We start from the raw sequence: 16,156 nt of genomic DNA on the forward strand, positions 1-16,156 counted from the left end.
ACCGGTGTTGCTCATGTTTAATCGCGAATGAGCAAATAGAAAACAAAAAAAAGGAAGTGAGCGACAGGGAGAAGAAACAGCTACAGCAGGGAAGGGGCTGATGTGGGGCCGGCACAGGGTCAGGCCTGCAGCCCAATGAGCAGTGTGGAGAGGAAGGATGTGAGGGCCAGCACGCCCATGGTGGCGGTGGCAGTGGTGGTGGCACTGCCCAACGGGAAGGGCTCCGTGTTCCTCTGCAGCCAGCGGTACTCTTCCTCCAGCTGCTGCTGCTGCAGCTCCGGCCCCACACGTGCCCGGATGGTCTCATAGTAGGTGTTCAGGTACCTGATCTGCAGCCAGGCATCACGGGGAGCTGGGGAGCTGTCCCAGTTGCCTGCACCCCATCACTGCCCGCATCTCCCTTGTACCCTGTTGGCCCTCCCCATCCATTTACCCCGTTACTCCTCTCCATCCATCCCTGTCCTGGCCCCGTTTACCCACCCTAACCTCGTACCACCATCTTCGTTTTCCGCTACATCCACCCCTCAGCCCCCTTTGCTCTCCCTGTACCTGCTCCGGTGACAGGAGGCTGAGGTCAATGAGGTTGCGGTCATAGGGCACCAGTGATACCACCTCGAAGGTCAGGAAGGGCTCCTCGCCGCTCTGGTGCTGCCGCAGAGAGGTGGTGTTGGGGGTGCCCCCACCCCTGGCCTGGTCCAGCCCACTGGTGCTGTGTCACCCCTGCAGCCCAGCCCCATTGCACTACCTTGGTCTGAGCCTCCACCACAAGGGCAATATCCTCAATGCGGATCCCAAACTCGCCGTCCTGGTAGTAGCCAGGCTCTGGGGGCCAGGAAAGTGCCCGGTGAGTCCCAAGCCCAAGCAGCTCCCCCAGCCCACCCTATCCTAGAGGGGCTGAGAGCTCAACGTCTCCCCCCCTGGCCAGACTCTACTGCCCAGAGACATCTCTGAGAGCCCAAGGCTCTGGCCAGAGCAGTGGGCACACGTACCAATGGAGGTGAACATGCCAGCTGTCAGCGGCACGTTGTTGGACTGGAAGCCCACGGGCCCTGCAGGGGACATGGGTGGGTTACAGCTCCTGGAAATGGTGTGCACTGTGGGGACACCTTGACAAGGACCGCAGCACCCTCCAGGTAGGGGGACATCTGCCCACAACAAGAGGCTCAGCTGGACCATGAGAAGTCCCAGATGGGCCCCTGTCCTTGTCCTTTCCTCCACAACTCAACCCATGTCCCTTGTGCTGGTGCTGCAGCACCTACACTCATGGACTGAGAGGAAGTTGCCGATGCCATGGCCAGTCCCGTGGCCATAGTTGAGTCCCACGTCCCAGAGCGCCCGACGGGCGAAGGACTCCACTGCTCTCCCTGGGGAATGATAAAGTAGGACAAAGGCCAGTGAGGTGAGGGCTGCCCCTGCCCTCCTCCTCCCCATGCCTGGGGGCCTGGGCAGGGCTGAGCTGCCAAACGCCTGTCTCAGTACCCACCTGCTGTGTTGGGTGGGAAGACGAGGCGGGACAGGTCAATGTTGCCCATCAGCACACGCGTATAGGCTTCCTATGAGGGGCATCGCAGGGGGACTGAGTGTGGTGGTGCCTGCATGCCACCCACGGCACATCCAGCCCCATCTGGGACCTTGGTGCTGAGTGACACAGGGGGACCTGGGCACTGCAAGGGGCCGCTGGATGGCATGGGAGGACGGCTACCTTCTGGAGTGGGGTCGGCACGCCCCAGTGCACAGTCCGTGTGATGTCTGTTGTCCCATCGCTGCAAAGGGGGGACATGAACAGAGGCAGTGAAGCCCCAGTGCTGGCTTTGGAGCCCCCTGCCACCACCTTACAGCAGGGGCGTGGTGCGGGCATGGGGGGCTGTGCAGCGCTGGGCGGTCCAGGTTAAGAGCTACACACAGATATTGCCCTCCGCTGTCCAGAAGGTACATCTCATCCACAGACAGCTTCCGGCTGCTCCTGTTGGAGGGACTGCGAGAGGAGGGGGGTCAAACCCTGCTCCCAGCCTCCAGTTGCTCGCTCCTCACTGAGCCATACCTGTAGTGGGCCAGCGCTGCGTTGAGCCCGCTGGCAGAGATGGACTGGAAGCTGGGCCCGTGGCTGTGCTCCTGGGCCCTGGAAGGCAGCAGAGAGGGAGATGCTGGGGCTGCCTGGCTGCCCTACACCGGGCAGGGGAGGCCATGTCGGCAGCACTGACTGGCGGAGCATGTCGATGTGCTGTGCCCCCGAAAACTCGTCCACCTGCCCCTGAGGGACCATCTTCTCCAGCCACAGCAGGTGCTGGATGACAGCCACCGCGTCCCGAACCTGGGGGTGGCACAGCAGCAACAGGGATGGGGGGCATCAGCACCCCGCTTCCCCCAGCTGCCCCCCACTGCTGCTCAGGACTGTGGGGACAGGGACAGCCCTTACATGAGCAGCTCGCAGCATCTCCTGTTCCTTGACATTCTTCACAGCCTTGGCCAGCATGACGGGGGAGTAGCTGTCCTCCAGTAGCTTCTCCTGCAAGGGCAGGCTAGAGGTGGCATGGCCAGGCACAGCCCCCCCACCCCTTGTGCCCCAGGGACAGCCATGGCACCCCCTCTGCCCCCATGTCTCAGTGGCACAGGTCCATCCTCGAGCCCAGCAGGACCCAGGTTACTCACGGCCCGGCTCAGCAATGCCGATGCTATCTCCAGCACACAGTGGTGCCCACCTGGGGGATGACACGGTAGAGGCCGTAGGTGGTGTACTGGGTGCCCAGCCAGATGGTGACATTGCCGTGGGCATAGAGGCGGAGGTGGGCAAGTGCCTGACTGTAGTCCTGCAGCTCCACGCACAGTGGCCCTGGGCAGTCTGCCCGCAAGGACAGCTGTGCCGCAGCCGTCAGCCGCAGCTTATCCACAAACAGGCTGGGGAAGGATGCAGGATAGGGTGGGTACAGCTGTGGGGTCAGCTTGCTGCCCTTGGCTTCCCCCAAGCCTGACCATGTTGTTTAGAGAAGGGGGCTGGCTGAGGAGTTCAGAGGGGATGCTGGGCTGGGGGTGGGGGGTCGGCCTCAGACTGTGCTGGGTGAGAGGGTGCTGCACCCCAGAGTGGGCTGGAATGACCGAGACTGGACCTGGGAATGATGTGAGACTTGGAGGGGACAGGCAATGAGGCTCGGCACTGCAGGATGTGATAGGCTCTGGGGAAGGGGCCAGCCGGGCTGAGGGAAGGGTCCCATGGGTGCTGGTGCTGAAACGGAAGCAAGGAAAGAGCCCCATCCATGCTCTTTGCCTGCAAGGAGATGCCACCTACCTTATGCTGGTGTTGGTCAGCAGGGTGTAGGCGTAGAATACAGGAGTGTAGGGGATGTCATCTCCACGGAGGTTGAAGAGCCCTGCCAGGAATGAGACCTCTGAGCCTGCGTCTGCCAGTTGCCCTCCTACCCCCAGGGCTCTGAGCCCATGGCTCCCACCACGGCACCCACCACGGCTCCCACCGCGGCATCCACCACAGCACCCACCATGGCACCCACCACGGCACCCACCACGACACCCACCACGGCTCCCACCGCAGCACCTTGGCTACTCACAGGCTGTCTCCTCCAGCCCTGACAGCAGCACAGCTGTGGGCTGTCGAACGTGCTGCTCCATCTGCTGCCGGATCCCAGCCACCTTCTCCTGCCAGCTGCTCCCTGGAGGGCAGTGAGAGGCTGGCTCAGCTCAGAGACCACCGCGGATCCCCAGGCTGGGGGCTGCCGTGGGTGAGCATCTGCACAGCAGCCTCAGAGACAACGGTGGTCGTACCTGTGAATGCTGCCGGGAGGCTGTAGATCTCACCGGAGGGTGGAGAGGGTCTCTGGTCACCCCACGCTTGATCCACAAGGTTGGTCTCGATGGGCAGCAGGGTCCTGCCAGAGCCATGCAGAGCTTGGCTGTAGCTGTTCCAGGTGTCTGAGGTGGTGGGGGGAGCAGCTCACAGTTGGGGGCACCTGATAAATCTACACCCAAGAGGTGCTCTCATGTTGGGAGGGGTCACCCTGTGTGATGGCCAGCCCTACCGATGGAGAAGAGGAAGGGGTCCAAGCTGATATTCCCCCCCACAGTAACTGCCTCCATGATCCACAGTCCTATGGACTCGATCGATGCTGCAGGAGAGAGCTGGGTGGCACCGCAAGGAGCCATGTCCCCGACCACACTGAGCCCAGATGAGGACGTGGCTGCGGTCACGGGTGTCCTGGGGGTGGGAGGATACAGCAACCCCCCAACCTGCCCCCCACTGACTTGTCCTCTGCAACTCCCAGTTGCAGTCCAGCTGCCGCTCTGCCTGGGTCCAGTAGCGGCTGTCGGTCCAGAGGGCAGCCTTGTCCTGTGTGACCACACCGGTGCCTGGGACAGGAGTGGGGGGTCAGATGTCACCTTTTCCCCCTCTCCAGGCAGCCAACGGGGACCCCCAGGGATTCCTGGCCTGACCTCGTGTGTTGAGCAGAACCATGCCCTGCCCTGAGGATCCCCAAGGATGGGGACCAGCAGGCAGCTGGGTGCTGGCCCCCCCAGCAGGGAACCCAGGGTGGCGAGGATGCTCTCACCTGCAGAGCCCGTGAAGCCGGTCAGCCAGCCCAGCCGGGAATCCTGCTCCGCAATGTACTCACTCTGGAGCCGGGGGCAGAGCCGTGAGATGCAGCTGCGGGCAGCGGCCGGGGAGCCCGTCCCCAGGGCCGCGAGCAATCTGCTGCCTTACCATGTGGGCATCCGTGGAGGGCACGATATAGGCATGGACACCGTGGGCTCGCATGGTGTCCCGCAGAGCAGCGAGCCTTGCTGTGGTGTTGGTGGCAGTGGAGGGCAGGTACTGGTGGCACAAGGGGACACGTGCTGAGGGGGTGCACACCAGCTGCAGTGGTGGGGCTATGGGGGTGACCCCATGGGGGGTGTCTCAGAAACAGGTAGGGCTGGGCATGGCGGGGCTCACCGGTGGGTCTGCAGAGCAGTTCCGGACATCAGTCCTGGTGGAGACAGCCTGTGGTGGCTGGCCCGCAGCACAGCCTGGGGATGTGGGGACACCCTGAAGACTCAGAGTCCTGCTCCAGCCCAGAGCCAGAACTGGGGCAGCTGTGACTCTTGTCCCCAGCCCCAAACATGAAGCCAAACAGTTTGGGAGCTCTTTTGCAAAAAACAGTGTTTCTAACCCCAGGAACAGTGGGTGAAACCCAACATCATTACCCAGCTCAGGAGGAAGTAAATGCTCCCAGGCATGGCCAGCGCTCATGGCATGCCTGGGGACAGGCTCCGGGGGTGCAGTGGGATCATCACGCGGTGCAAACAGTGCCTACTGTGCCTGGGAACCAGGGAGGTGGTTGGCAGAAACCAGCCTTGAGCATCCCTGCCACTGCAGCGGCTGAAGAGCCTGGCTGGCAGCCAGGGATGTGCCCTGGCAGGATCTGGCCTCTCCCTGGTGCTGCTCTGCATCTGGTGCCACCACCGGCACTACTCTGTCACCACTGCAGTCTGTGGGCAGGGACCTGGTTCTTCATCTCGGACCAAGGGCACCAGGCTCGGGTCCATGGGGCAATGGGAAAATGGGGCACCCTGAGCAGTGTGTGGCCTTGGGTGCCTAGTTGCTGTGTCCCTGGGAGCTGCTCCTTCCCCATCACCACCCCAGAGCTCATCCCTGGGTCAGACAGGTAGGATTAGCCCCTCTCAGCAGCCGGGCTCCCCTGGCCTGGGGCAGTGAGGTGGGAACAGCAGCACAGCCAGTCTCCCTGTGGGCAAACCCACCCTTGCTTCACCCAAAGCTGTGGTTCAGACTGTGACATTCCATGCTGGGAGCAGCCTGGGTCCTGGAGGTTCCCAGGGTATGGTGTCCCTTGGAAAACCTACCCCACCTCCCAGCCCAGCCCCTCTGACATACCGTGGAGCAGGAGCACCCAGGCTGCAGTCCACTGTGGGAGGTGCATGGCTGCTCTGGGGTGCCCAGGGGATGTTTCCCCAGTGCCTTGGGTGAGAGGTCCCTCCTCCTGTGACTTTGCCCCAGGGGTGGAGGGATGATGGATAAGAGAGTCAAGGCAAAGAGAGTCGGGGGGAGAGGGGGCAGAGGGCAGTCCTATGCATTGAAAGTGAATCGTGCTGCTAAATAAAAGTAAACATCAGCACAAAGTCCAAAGATCCTTCCAGAGCAGGGCCAGGGCTGTGCCAGCTCAGCCTGGCACATCTCAGCTGCTCGGGGTTAAAAGCAGAGAAGAAGAGGCTGCTCACGCTCTGCTCCTCTGTGTCCCCAGCAAAACCTCCATTCCCTGGAGCTGTGGAGGGCTGACATGGAGGCCTCTGGGCTGAGGGTCCCTGGGGGGGCCATGCTGCTGGGGCCAGCAGAATCCCCAAGCCAGCCCTCTCCTCCAGCAGGACACAGAGTGGTGCAGGGCATCCTCCTGGGCATGGCTGTAGCGGCCCCCACCCCAGTGCCCGCCGGGACCCCCCAAGCTGGCAGAGACCACTGGTGGGAGCAGGTGGAACTCCATGGCAGCTGCCGAACAGCAGAGCTGTCATGGGGAGGCAAAAATGTCCTTCTTCCCTAGAGCTCCAATGTCATGAGCAGGGCTGGGAGCTGGCCATTGGCAGGGCCAGTGGGGAAGCCAGAGCACCGATGAAACACCTAGTCCCATTTTTGGCTTCTGCAGACGACTGTGTGCCCATTACACATGGTTTTGCATCCCCTGGCCATGGCTGGGCCCCTAGTATTTTTTACATGACTGCTCTTCCACTGCAGCTCTAGTAATGGGTTCGGCAACCTCACACAGACAGGTTTTTTACCTCAGGGAAAAGCCAGTCAGCACTGGGGACCTCATCAGTGCCCTTACCACTCCCACCTCTGTGCCTTTGTGCCAGGCACAGGCACCTCTGCGCCCCATTGTTGAGAAGATGTGTCAGTATCCAGCAGTGGGCGTGAAGGAGATGACCATCCTCAGCAGTGAGCTCTGAGCTAGCTGGGGATGCCTATGGGCAGGGTGAAGGCAAAGTGTTGGGCATGGGAGAGGAGCAAGGAAGGGCACAGGCAGCATTACGCTCACTGATGCCTCTGGTCTTCAGGCTGGCTGTGGGTCCCACGTGCCTGCAGGCACTTTGGGCTGCATGAGAAGTGGTGGTGCAGGAAGAACCCAAGTGCTCTGAGGAGGACACAAGTCTCACTGTGTCCCCCTGGACTGAGCGATGCCAACCACAGTCCCCCCAGGGACTGCAGAAGAAGCAGAAGCGAATGCTGCTGCCACCCCCACCCGCTCTGCCTGGTCCCTGTCTGCAGGCAGAGCTGGAGTGTCATGGGGAGCACGGTGACCCTGCAGGACACAGCCGTTGTCTGAAAGAAGTGTGGAGAGATGGGGTGACAGCGCGTGTGGTGCTGGCATGCTGGCTTTTCGCCGGTCTGGTTAAACAGAAGAGGGACCGAGCTTTGGAGAGACAGAGCTGGACATCTGACCCCACCTTTGCCATGCAGATAGGCGTTTCTGGGAAGCAGGAATACGTGTAAGGCCTTGAAGGTAAACACGGGTTAACTTCAGTGCTAGTGAGAGCACATGGTCCGCCTAACGAAGTGCAGGAATAATAAACTGAGAGTGCATTAGTGGGTCAGGTTGGAAATCCTGGCAAAGGAGACAATGGCAGCATTTTAGTATTGAGCAGCCTAACACAATCAGAGCCACATTTGATGGCAGCACACATAGAGAGGGGAGCACGATGGTGGCAAACAGACCAAGCTTTGCCATGCCAGCAGGGTACCAGCCCCTGCCCACAGCAAAGGCAACAGGGCCACCAGCGGCCACCTCCAAGGGCTGGGACCCATTATCTGCAGGAAGAACACTGTAGCATGTGCCCTTTGTCCCACCGAGCCCATGAGCGCCGAACCACCGGGACTTCTGCCTTGCTAAAAACCTCATTATGTTTGTCATAACAAGCATTGACCCCAAGTCCTATCTCATTTATTGCACATGTATTTCCTCTAACTGCTTCAGTGACTACTCTGTGGTTGTTGAAGAGAAAGTCTGGCTGAAGGACAGGCTTGTCATTGGCAGGCAGTAGAGATGTCCATCCATGGGTCAGACATAGACTTTCAGGGGAGGATGCACATCCCCACCCAGGACAGGGGCACCCAGAGGAGTCCCTATTGGACAGCTGCTCATCACAGACTAAGCAGCTCCTTTTCACCGGCTGGGGTGTCTTATGGACCTGCTGCACCACAGGATGGGCACAGCATCACTGTTGGAGCCAGGTGACTGCCAGCTGACCCTGGGGCTCTGTTGGAGGATACAGCCAGCTGTGTGGCACAAACACGTGTTTGGAGGAGGGTAAAACAGAGATGTGACCAGGTGAGGTGCGGGGCAGGGACAGGAGGTGCGTTGAGAGCAAACCTTGGAAGAAGGGTGGAAGGACCTCACTGCCATTGCAGCAGGACCTTGTGCTTGGTGGATGCAAGTTGCAGGAGATCTGATAGGTCCTATGGTAAATGAATAAACAGATGTTTTACAAACAAACCTTGAAAATGTAAGAGGTCCTTCAGGAAACCTGGGCAGCAAATCCCTGTGACTCGCGGTGGGCTTGGCGGAGAGGAAGCCTGGGTTCTGGCGGCTCTGCAGGGCTCCTGCCACCCTTCTGCTGCCCCCTCCCTCCTGCTTACAAGACACCCTGCCTGGTCAAACCCGTCTCCTGGGGTCTTCTCCAGCACTGGGCTGTGGGTCCCTGCACCATCTCGCACAAGCTGTCTGCTTCCCCTGCACGGGTACAGCCACGAGGATGGTTACAGACAGGCCAGGGATGGGAGCCATGGGTTCCCTCGTGGCTCTTTCCAGCGGCATCTCATGACCTGTTGGACAGCCAGTTTCCAACCCATTTAACGTGGCAGAACCTCTGTGGCATCCTTTGAGGCTCTTGGCCAGCAATGGGAATGCTCCATTGGCCCCAGGGCACCTGCCCACCACAGGCCCTGGGCCACACTGTTCTCCCAACCTCATCCTCCCACCCCCAGCCCTGCTTTTGCTGGCATGAGCCTGCTGATCAGCTCGGAGCGGGCTGGGCATGTCGTTCCCCCTGTGCACAGGCACGATACAGGCAGAGATGTGGGGCTCATAGTGCTGTGCCCCAGCACACCCTTGTGGGGCTGGAGACCAGCTCGGCTGTGGTGTGGGGCCAGGCCACTCCTGCCATGGGGCTGGGGAGCAGCCTGGCCCGGGACTGGAGGGCTGGGGGCGGCGTGCCTGCGCAGCCACCCCGCTGTGCCACCGAGCCACTGCGCACTCCAAGCAGCGGCTGTCTGTCCCGCGGGGTCTGTCCAGCGGTGCCACTGCAGGGGCTGGCTGCTCCATGCGGCGACTCCAGCTGTGTCACCGCAGCTGTGTCACTGGGATCTTGCTCGCCACGAGGTGGCACCAGGACTGCGCTGTGGAGGTGCACAGAACCCTGTTCCCCTGTCATCTCCTCCACACACCCCGCCCCTTGTCTCTCTGTCTTGTCCCCTTGTCCCTCTGTCTTGTCCCCTTGTCCCTCTGTCTTGTCCCCTGTTCCCTGTCCACCCACCCTGTCCTGCCACAGCGCTGGTGCAGTGGGGGCCGGCAGCAACAAAGCCTGGTGGTCCCTCCTGTCCACCATTCTGTTCCTGAGGCCTGATACACTCATGTCATGAATGGTCTCAGTTTGCCTGTGTCTGGTGTCACCCTCTGGTCCCCTGCTTGGAGGAGTCAGGGTGGATGGGGGGAGTGGGCGATCCCCTACCCCAGCAGGGGCAGGACATGGACAGGAAGGAGAAGGATGCAGGGCGACACCAAAGCTGCCTGGAATTGTTATGGCAACACAAATTTCTCAAGAATATGTGATGTGGTTGCTGTGGTGACAATCAGGCAGCAGTTTGCTGCCGTCCTCCTAATTAGTGAAATGTGCTAAAGATGCTTCCATCCTCCCTGACGGGTCCTGCCCGGTGCTAGGATGGGGGCTGCACTCACAGCGGTGCCCAGCTCCTCTGTCCCCTGCCTGCTGGCTGCCCCTCACCACACAGCAGCATGCCTGGTCCCATGCGGTCTGCACAGTGACAAGGCTGTCCCCTCACCCCTTATTCCCAACCCTGAACCCAACTCTGCAATGCCAACCCCGATGCCAACTCCCCCACACCACATCCAAGAGACAGGGCTGAGACGGGCCTGTCCCATCCCTGTGGGTACAGCGGTACCGTTAGCCCTGTGGCTGCACGTCCCTCCTCCTCCTCCTTGCCCAGCACAGGGGGTGGCACCAGCTATCCCTGGGGACCCTCAGGGCCACATGCCACTCTGAGCAAGCCAGCGTCAACAGGACGAAGCTCATCGGCCACCACACGTCCGGTGGGGCCCTTCCCTCCCGCGGGAGGTTTCCTCGAAGACGAGCTGAAGGAAGGCTTTGGGGGGACATCCTCCTTTTGTGGGCTATTGTTGGCCTTCCGTCACCTGCAGAGACCGTGGGGTGACTCAGGCCGGGGTGACGTTCCTGGCAAACAGGACGTGGGTCGGTGAGGGAGGGTGTGCGCGGCCATAGGAATGCGGAAGCGAGCAGTGGCACGGGGATGCTGCCACAATCCCTTGTGGAGGCAGCGCCTGCCTGCCCTGAAGTCCAGCAGGTGATGCGTGCCCAGGGGGCTGGGCCGTGGGGGTCCCCACTGCACTCCAGAGCCTGGCAGCTTGCCTGCAGGGATGGGGATGCAGCTCCAGGACACCATGAGCTCATGAGCTGAACCTCCCTGGAGGATTACCCCGTTGTGGGGGTGAAAAACTCTGGCCGGGAGCTCAGGGCCCTTGGCCAGGCTGTGATGGGGCAGGGGGGCACAAGCAGCAGGACTGGAAGAGGCACAGGGGGTGTCCTCCCACAGTGCCTACGGACACGTGCAGGGTGCGACATAGGCACCACACACCCCCTGCGAGCCCCTCCTCACACCCAGTATGGCCTCTTCCTCGCAGCCCACACACCCCGTAGTTCCTCTTACAGCCCCCAGTCCATCCTCACAGTCCAACACACAATCACCTTGTCCAGTCTCTCCTACACCCGCTCTCAGCCAGTACAGCCCCTCCTGTACAGCTCCCCATACACCCTTAGCATCCTCACTTGGGGAAAATTAATTTATTGCCAATCAAATCGAAGTAGGGTAATGAGAAAACAAAACCAAATCTTAAAATACCTTCCCCCTATCCCTCCTTTCTTCCTGGGCTCAACTTCATGTCTGAATTCTCCACCCCTGCACCCCGAGCAGTGCAGGGGGATGGGGAATGGGGGTCCATTCGTCACACGTTGTCTCTGTTACTCCTTCTCTCACACTCTTCCCCTGCTCCAGCCTGGGGTCCCTCCCACGGGAGACGGTCCTCCACGAACTGCTGCAGCGTGGGTCCTTTCCATGGGTGCAGTCCTTCAGGAACAGACCCCACGGGGTCACAGTTCCCGCCAGCAAACCTGCTCCAGCCTGGGCTCCTCTCCCTGGGGCCGCAGGTCCTGCCAGGATCCTGCTCCACGGCCTGCAGGGGAAGATCTGCAGGGTGCCGTGGCCTCGCTGGCAGCACCTGGCTGCAGGCAGGGCAGTCCCCAGGCTGTGGGACGCTTCGGCTCTGCCGTTGTCATCCACCACGACACCACGCCGGCAGCGGTACCCCCACACGCGGGTCAATGAGGGGCTCCGTCAATGCTCACCAGCACTCAGGTTACACAGCACTGGTGCCCGCAGTCTGCATCTCTGTGCACGGGGGGGGCAGGTGCTTTAGCCCTTGCCCTGGCCCAAGTGGGGCAGAGCTGGGGGGCTGCAGTGCCCATCCTGCAGCGACGGTCTGTCCCCCTCCCCACACAGGCAGTGGCACCCTTTCTGTGGCGTCTGGCAGAGGGGGCTTCATGCCCCCACTCCCCCCGGCAGTGGTTGGATGATTTGGGGGGGCAGCAGGGTCCAAGCGGGCTGCAGGTGAACCCCTCTGTGGGCACCAGCTGACTTGGGGGACAAAGGGGCAGGGTCTGCCCGGGGCGGTGGGCAGGACAGCCTTCTGCCCCCTTGGGTGCCTGCAGAGGGAGGTGGCTGGAAGTGGGGCCTGATTCAGACAGGGTACGGGGTCTCAGGGTCCCAGGATTAGGCTGGGAGGGAGTCTCCCAGGCTGGGTAGAGCATCCAGGGACCAGGCTGGGAGGGGGTTCCTGCAGACTGGCTGGAGGAGTTCCAGGGACAGGACGGGGAGTGGGGCATCCCAGAGCCAGGCTGGGCAGGGATCCTGGGCCAGAAGGACGGCAGTGCTGAGGGCTGGGGGCTGGGGTGGGTGCAGGGGGGTAGGGGGTCCTGGGCCAGGCCGGGAGGGGGATCTCGGGACAAAGCTGAGTGGTGGTCCCGGAGCCCTGGGGCCGGGGCCCGCCCAGAAGGGGATGCCGGTGGGGGATCATCTTTGGGGGCGGGAAGGGGGTGTCCCGGGAGGGATGCGGTCGCTGGGGCGGGGCGGGGGGCGGACACCCCCCCGGGGGCCCGGCGGCCACATGACCGGGCAGGCGGCGGGGCCGGGCTGGGCTCTCACCGCCTACAAATGCGGCTCCCCCGGAGCGGGGCCGCCACCGCCGCCTCCGCCGCCGCCTCCGCCGTCCCGCAACCCCCCAGCATGGCCGCGCCGCGCTGGCTCTGGGCGCTGCTGCTGCTCTGGCTCTCCCTGGCCGCCGCCGGTGAGTGCCGGGACCCCGGGCGGGGGCAACCCCTGCTCCGCGCCGTACTGGAGACCCCCTTCCCCGCCCCCCGCCCCCCTCCCGGTCCGGCGTCGCTCGATGTCCGGGCTGGCAGCGGGGAGGACGGAGCAGACTGTGGCCGGGTGACCGTGTGCTGAGCAGGGCTCGGGGGGACTGGCACCCCCTGCCCGTGCTGGCCGGGAGCCGCTGTCGCCGGGCTGGGGAGGACAAAGCGTTTTTCATGATGCCAACAAACCCCCCCTGTCTGTCCGGGCAGCAGAGCAGAACAACAGCCATCCGAGGGCTGGAGAGCTGTCACTGTCACTGCCACCGGCTGCCGGGGCACAGCCCACCTGGTGGGTGACAACGTGGGGCATCGCCAGGATGCTGGCACCAGGAGCCGTAGCCCTGCCATGCTGCCACCGCGGGTCTTGGCTCGCTCCCCAGGGTGCGCACCCCATCCCGGCTCAGCAGGGTTCTGCCACCTGTGTGCGGATGCAGGGCTGGTGGTTCTGCAACTGCTGCTGTTGCCAGTGCATGTCTGCCAGGCTCTCCGGGGGGCAGGCTGCAGGGAGAGCCCACTGCCCGGGAGAGGGAACGAGGGTCTTGGTGGATAGTACATTGCTGGCAGGGAGAGGAGCACGGGATGGTGGCTTTGAGGAGAGCTGGGAGCCAAAGCCTGAGGCTGCTCTGTGTCCCTCGATGAGGCCGGTGGCAGCAGCCACACAAGGTGGCCGTGCTTGGCGCAGGTGGCCTGGCCGCCTCGGTGCAGGAAGCACTCAGCCGGCGAATGGCTCCTGCTGGGGGCAATTCAGGAAACGGGCGGTGCTGCCTGGCTCTGCCTGCCTTGGTCCAGGCAGCGGGAAGTGCAGGCAGGCCCCACAGCATCCCCATCCCATGTGCAGGGTGGGGGGACTAACTAATGCTCTTCCTGCTGTCCCCAGGGCCACTGGGCCAGGCACTGGATGGGAAGGATGCAGAAAACGGCCTCATCCGAACCCTGGTGAGGCCGCAGGCTGCGCGGCGCGGGGCCGGGCACCGGCCGGGTGGCTGGCGGAGATACCGGCGGCCCCGACCCCGGCTTTCCCACAAAGGTCCCATGCCCTTCTGAGGCAGGTGAGGAGCAGCAGGGTGTGGGGGGACACAGGGACATGCGATGCTGCTGGGAGGGGTCTCACACATACCTGGGTTTGCTCTTGTTGCAGGGTTGCCACCAGTCCTCCAGGGATGTGGCTGCCGTTCTCTGCCCTAGCCTGCTCTGCACATCTTCCAGCCCTGAGCGCAGGGTCCCTGTGAGCCCTCAGCTGGTGTCACCTCCTCCCTGCCGCTGTCCTTGGTGGCGCTGGCGCCGTGGGTGCCTCCTGCCTCCCTCACCACCCCTTGGGGCCAGCTGGGAGAGGCTGCCCATGGTGGGGCTGGGTGCTGCCGCGATGCCCCTGTTCTGGTGAACGTGGGGCTGCCCTGGACATCGGCTCACCAGGACCCATAGGCTTTGTGCAAAGCACTATGTCACGTGGAGGAGCTTCTCTGCAGGGGTCTGTGAGCTCCTCTGGGGCTCCTGCCTTATCCCTGCCAGTTGCCCACAAGCCAGGGTGAGCACGCAGTTTGTCCTGCTGGAGTTTCTATTTATTCCCATGGTGCTAATGCTGCACCCTGGGTGAGCTGCCCTCCCCTCCTTGGCAAGCGTGAGGTCCCCTTCCCTCTGATAGACCAACTCCTGGGCAACCCCAAGGTATGGGGTGTCCACTCAGGACACAGCATGGGGCTCTGGGCCCCTCTGCCTGCTCTGCACCGTGGGACTGCAGGAGAATGGTGGGGCACTAGGGCTTCTGTGTCAAACACTGACATGCCAAAGTTGGGGCCCTTGCTCTGAGTGCTGCTGGGTGCTGTTGTTCATGTTTCTTGTGTTTGTAAAGATTTATTATGTTTAAATACATCTCTATAATAAAGAGTTATGATGACAGTAAACCCTTATTTTTGCAGGTGTGGGCACAAGTTGCTCACAAGTGGGGAGGCCTTCCAGGGGCCCTCTGCTCCCCCCTGGCACTGCCCGGTGGTGGCTGGGGGCCAAGGCAGCCCCTTCCCCAGCCTGGTGCTGGCAGAGAAGATGCCCAGCAAAGGGAGAAACAAGCTGCAGGGCTGCCTGGCCCATAAAACTGGGGAAGAGGGTGGGAAAATACAGGAGGTCAGCATCCCCCAGGCTTGCAGAGGGGCTGGGTGATGGAGGTAGGGGTGCTGGAAGGTGCAGGGATGCTGGTCCAAGCCAGGGCAGCATGGGGTGAGTGGCTGGGGACCTTTGGCCCATGGAGCAAAGACCTTGGCTGCAAACAGGGTTCTGGGCACACCTGCCTTTATCCCCTTCTGGGATTGGTTTTTCTGCTCCCCGGAATTCCCCTCCACAGTGGGCATCAGCTGCATGCTGAAGGGTTGAGTGGTAGTCACAGCTTTAAAAGCAGGGAACAGGGTGGTGGGACAGGCTCTGCCACCGAGGGGTCATGGAGGGATCCTTCATGCCTGGAGGAGGGGACATGGCCCAGCCCATCCTGCACTCCATCCCCTGGGTACTGACAGTGCCTGGGTCTGGGGACTCAAGCACCTTGTTAGCTTGAGGGGCAGTTTCCACAGGGAAGTGCTGGTGCTCCTGCCCTGCTCCTGTGGTGCTGCCGTTGCCTTGGTTACCAGCACCTGTGGGTGCTGGGTGAAGCCGGGCATGCAGCACCCGTGTCTGGCAGCGTGGTGCCAGGGCAGGGAGGAGGGTTTGTGCCCAGCATGGCCCTGGCAGGGGGAGGATGAGGCCGGTGAGACAAGCGAGGACCATGCAGCAGCCCCTGGAGCTGCCCCTGCCAGCTGCTGAGCTCCTGGCTGGGATGCCGCAGCCCCAGGTGAAGGGCAGGCAGCTGCCCCAGTGCTGCAGGAGGGTGGCCCTGACCTGGGTACAGCTCTCTCACTGGTCCCATTTGACACTGCTGCCTTCAGGCAGCCCCAGTGACTGCCAGTTCCCCTTCTTCCCCCAGCCTGACCCCAGCAGCCCTGGGCAGCTGTCCCACAGCTTCACACACAGCTGCAGCTATGGGTGCCTGGTACCTGGCACCTCCATCCATGGCATCCCTGTCCCTGGTGTCCCTGCTGTCCCCACCCATGGTGTCTGCACCCCGGTGTCCCCATCCCCATGAGGCTCTGTGCAAGCAGGAGCCATGCAGGATGCAGTGGGTCAGGGCTCAGCAGATAGGGACTCCCTGTAAGACCTTGCAGGTGGGTGGGGGCTGAGCCCTGCGAAGGGATGGGACCCCCCTGGGGCAGGATCTCCCCAGCCAGGACCCCTGAGTGAGGCAGTGCCCATGCAGGGCCCCCAAGCCCCATATTGTTTGCAGGAGGCCACCCACAAGTGACTCCTCAGGTGGAGGGCAGCTCAGCCCCAGCACCGTGCGGGACGGCAGGCAGGGGAGCATGGCAGACCTGGGGGCACGGACGGGCAGGGCTGGCAGCACCAGCGGGGAAAGGGTTAACGG

General features: G+C 62.5%; 2 protein-coding genes across 2 annotated transcripts; one reads left to right on the forward strand and one right to left on the reverse strand.

Annotated features, from left to right (window-relative positions):
- Nucleotides 1-3: 3 nt before the first annotated feature.
- XPNPEP2 (X-prolyl aminopeptidase 2) lies at nucleotides 4-6,001 on the reverse strand. The gene is made up of 21 exons (XM_065846515.2): nucleotides 5,879-6,001; nucleotides 4,940-5,013; nucleotides 4,709-4,819; nucleotides 4,557-4,620; nucleotides 4,252-4,356; nucleotides 4,029-4,115; nucleotides 3,775-3,921; nucleotides 3,561-3,662; nucleotides 3,284-3,365; nucleotides 2,700-2,895; nucleotides 2,417-2,506; nucleotides 2,202-2,311; nucleotides 2,042-2,119; nucleotides 1,904-1,975; nucleotides 1,703-1,763; nucleotides 1,484-1,553; nucleotides 1,260-1,364; nucleotides 990-1,049; nucleotides 746-822; nucleotides 550-648; nucleotides 4-329 (listed from the first exon to the last, which is right to left on the reverse strand). Exons 1-21 carry the CDS (start codon nucleotides 5,922-5,924, stop codon nucleotides 120-122), a joined length of 2,046 nt encoding a protein of 681 aa, XP_065702587.1. The 5' UTR covers nucleotides 5,925-6,001; the 3' UTR covers nucleotides 4-119.
- A 6,477-nt stretch (nucleotides 6,002-12,478) lies between these two features.
- On the forward strand, nucleotides 12,479-14,615 carry APLN (apelin). The gene is made up of 3 exons (XM_065846712.2): nucleotides 12,479-12,647; nucleotides 13,592-13,763; nucleotides 13,853-14,615. Exons 1-2 carry the CDS (start codon nucleotides 12,515-12,517, stop codon nucleotides 13,756-13,758), a joined length of 300 nt encoding a protein of 99 aa, XP_065702784.1. The 5' UTR covers nucleotides 12,479-12,514; the 3' UTR covers nucleotides 13,759-13,763; nucleotides 13,853-14,615.
- Nucleotides 14,616-16,156: the final 1,541 nt, after the last annotated feature.

Source organism: Patagioenas fasciata, chromosome 11 (assembly GCF_037038585.1).
Source record: "Patagioenas fasciata isolate bPatFas1 chromosome 11, bPatFas1.hap1, whole genome shotgun sequence".
Taxonomy (NCBI): Eukaryota; Metazoa; Chordata; class Aves; order Columbiformes; family Columbidae; genus Patagioenas; species Patagioenas fasciata.

Coding starts and splice junctions, on each gene's coding strand:
- APLN (XM_065846712.2), top strand. CDS start 12,515: ATGCGGCTCCCCCGGAGCGGGGCCGCCACCGCCGCCTCCGCCGCCGCC. Junction 12,648..13,591: donor GCTCTCCCTGGCCGCCGCCG/GTGAGTGCCGGG, acceptor TGCTGTCCCCAG/GGCCACTGGGCCAGGCACTG.
- XPNPEP2 (XM_065846515.2), bottom strand. CDS start 5,924: ATGCACCTCCCACAGTGGACTGCAGCCTGGGTGCTCCTGCTCCACG. Junction 4,621..4,708: donor CCTCCACGGATGCCCACATG/GTAAGGCAGCAG, acceptor CCCCGGCTCCAG/AGTGAGTACATTGCGGAGCA. Junction 823..989: donor TGGCATGTTCACCTCCATTG/GTACGTGTGCCC, acceptor CCTGGCCCCCAG/AGCCTGGCTACTACCAGGAC.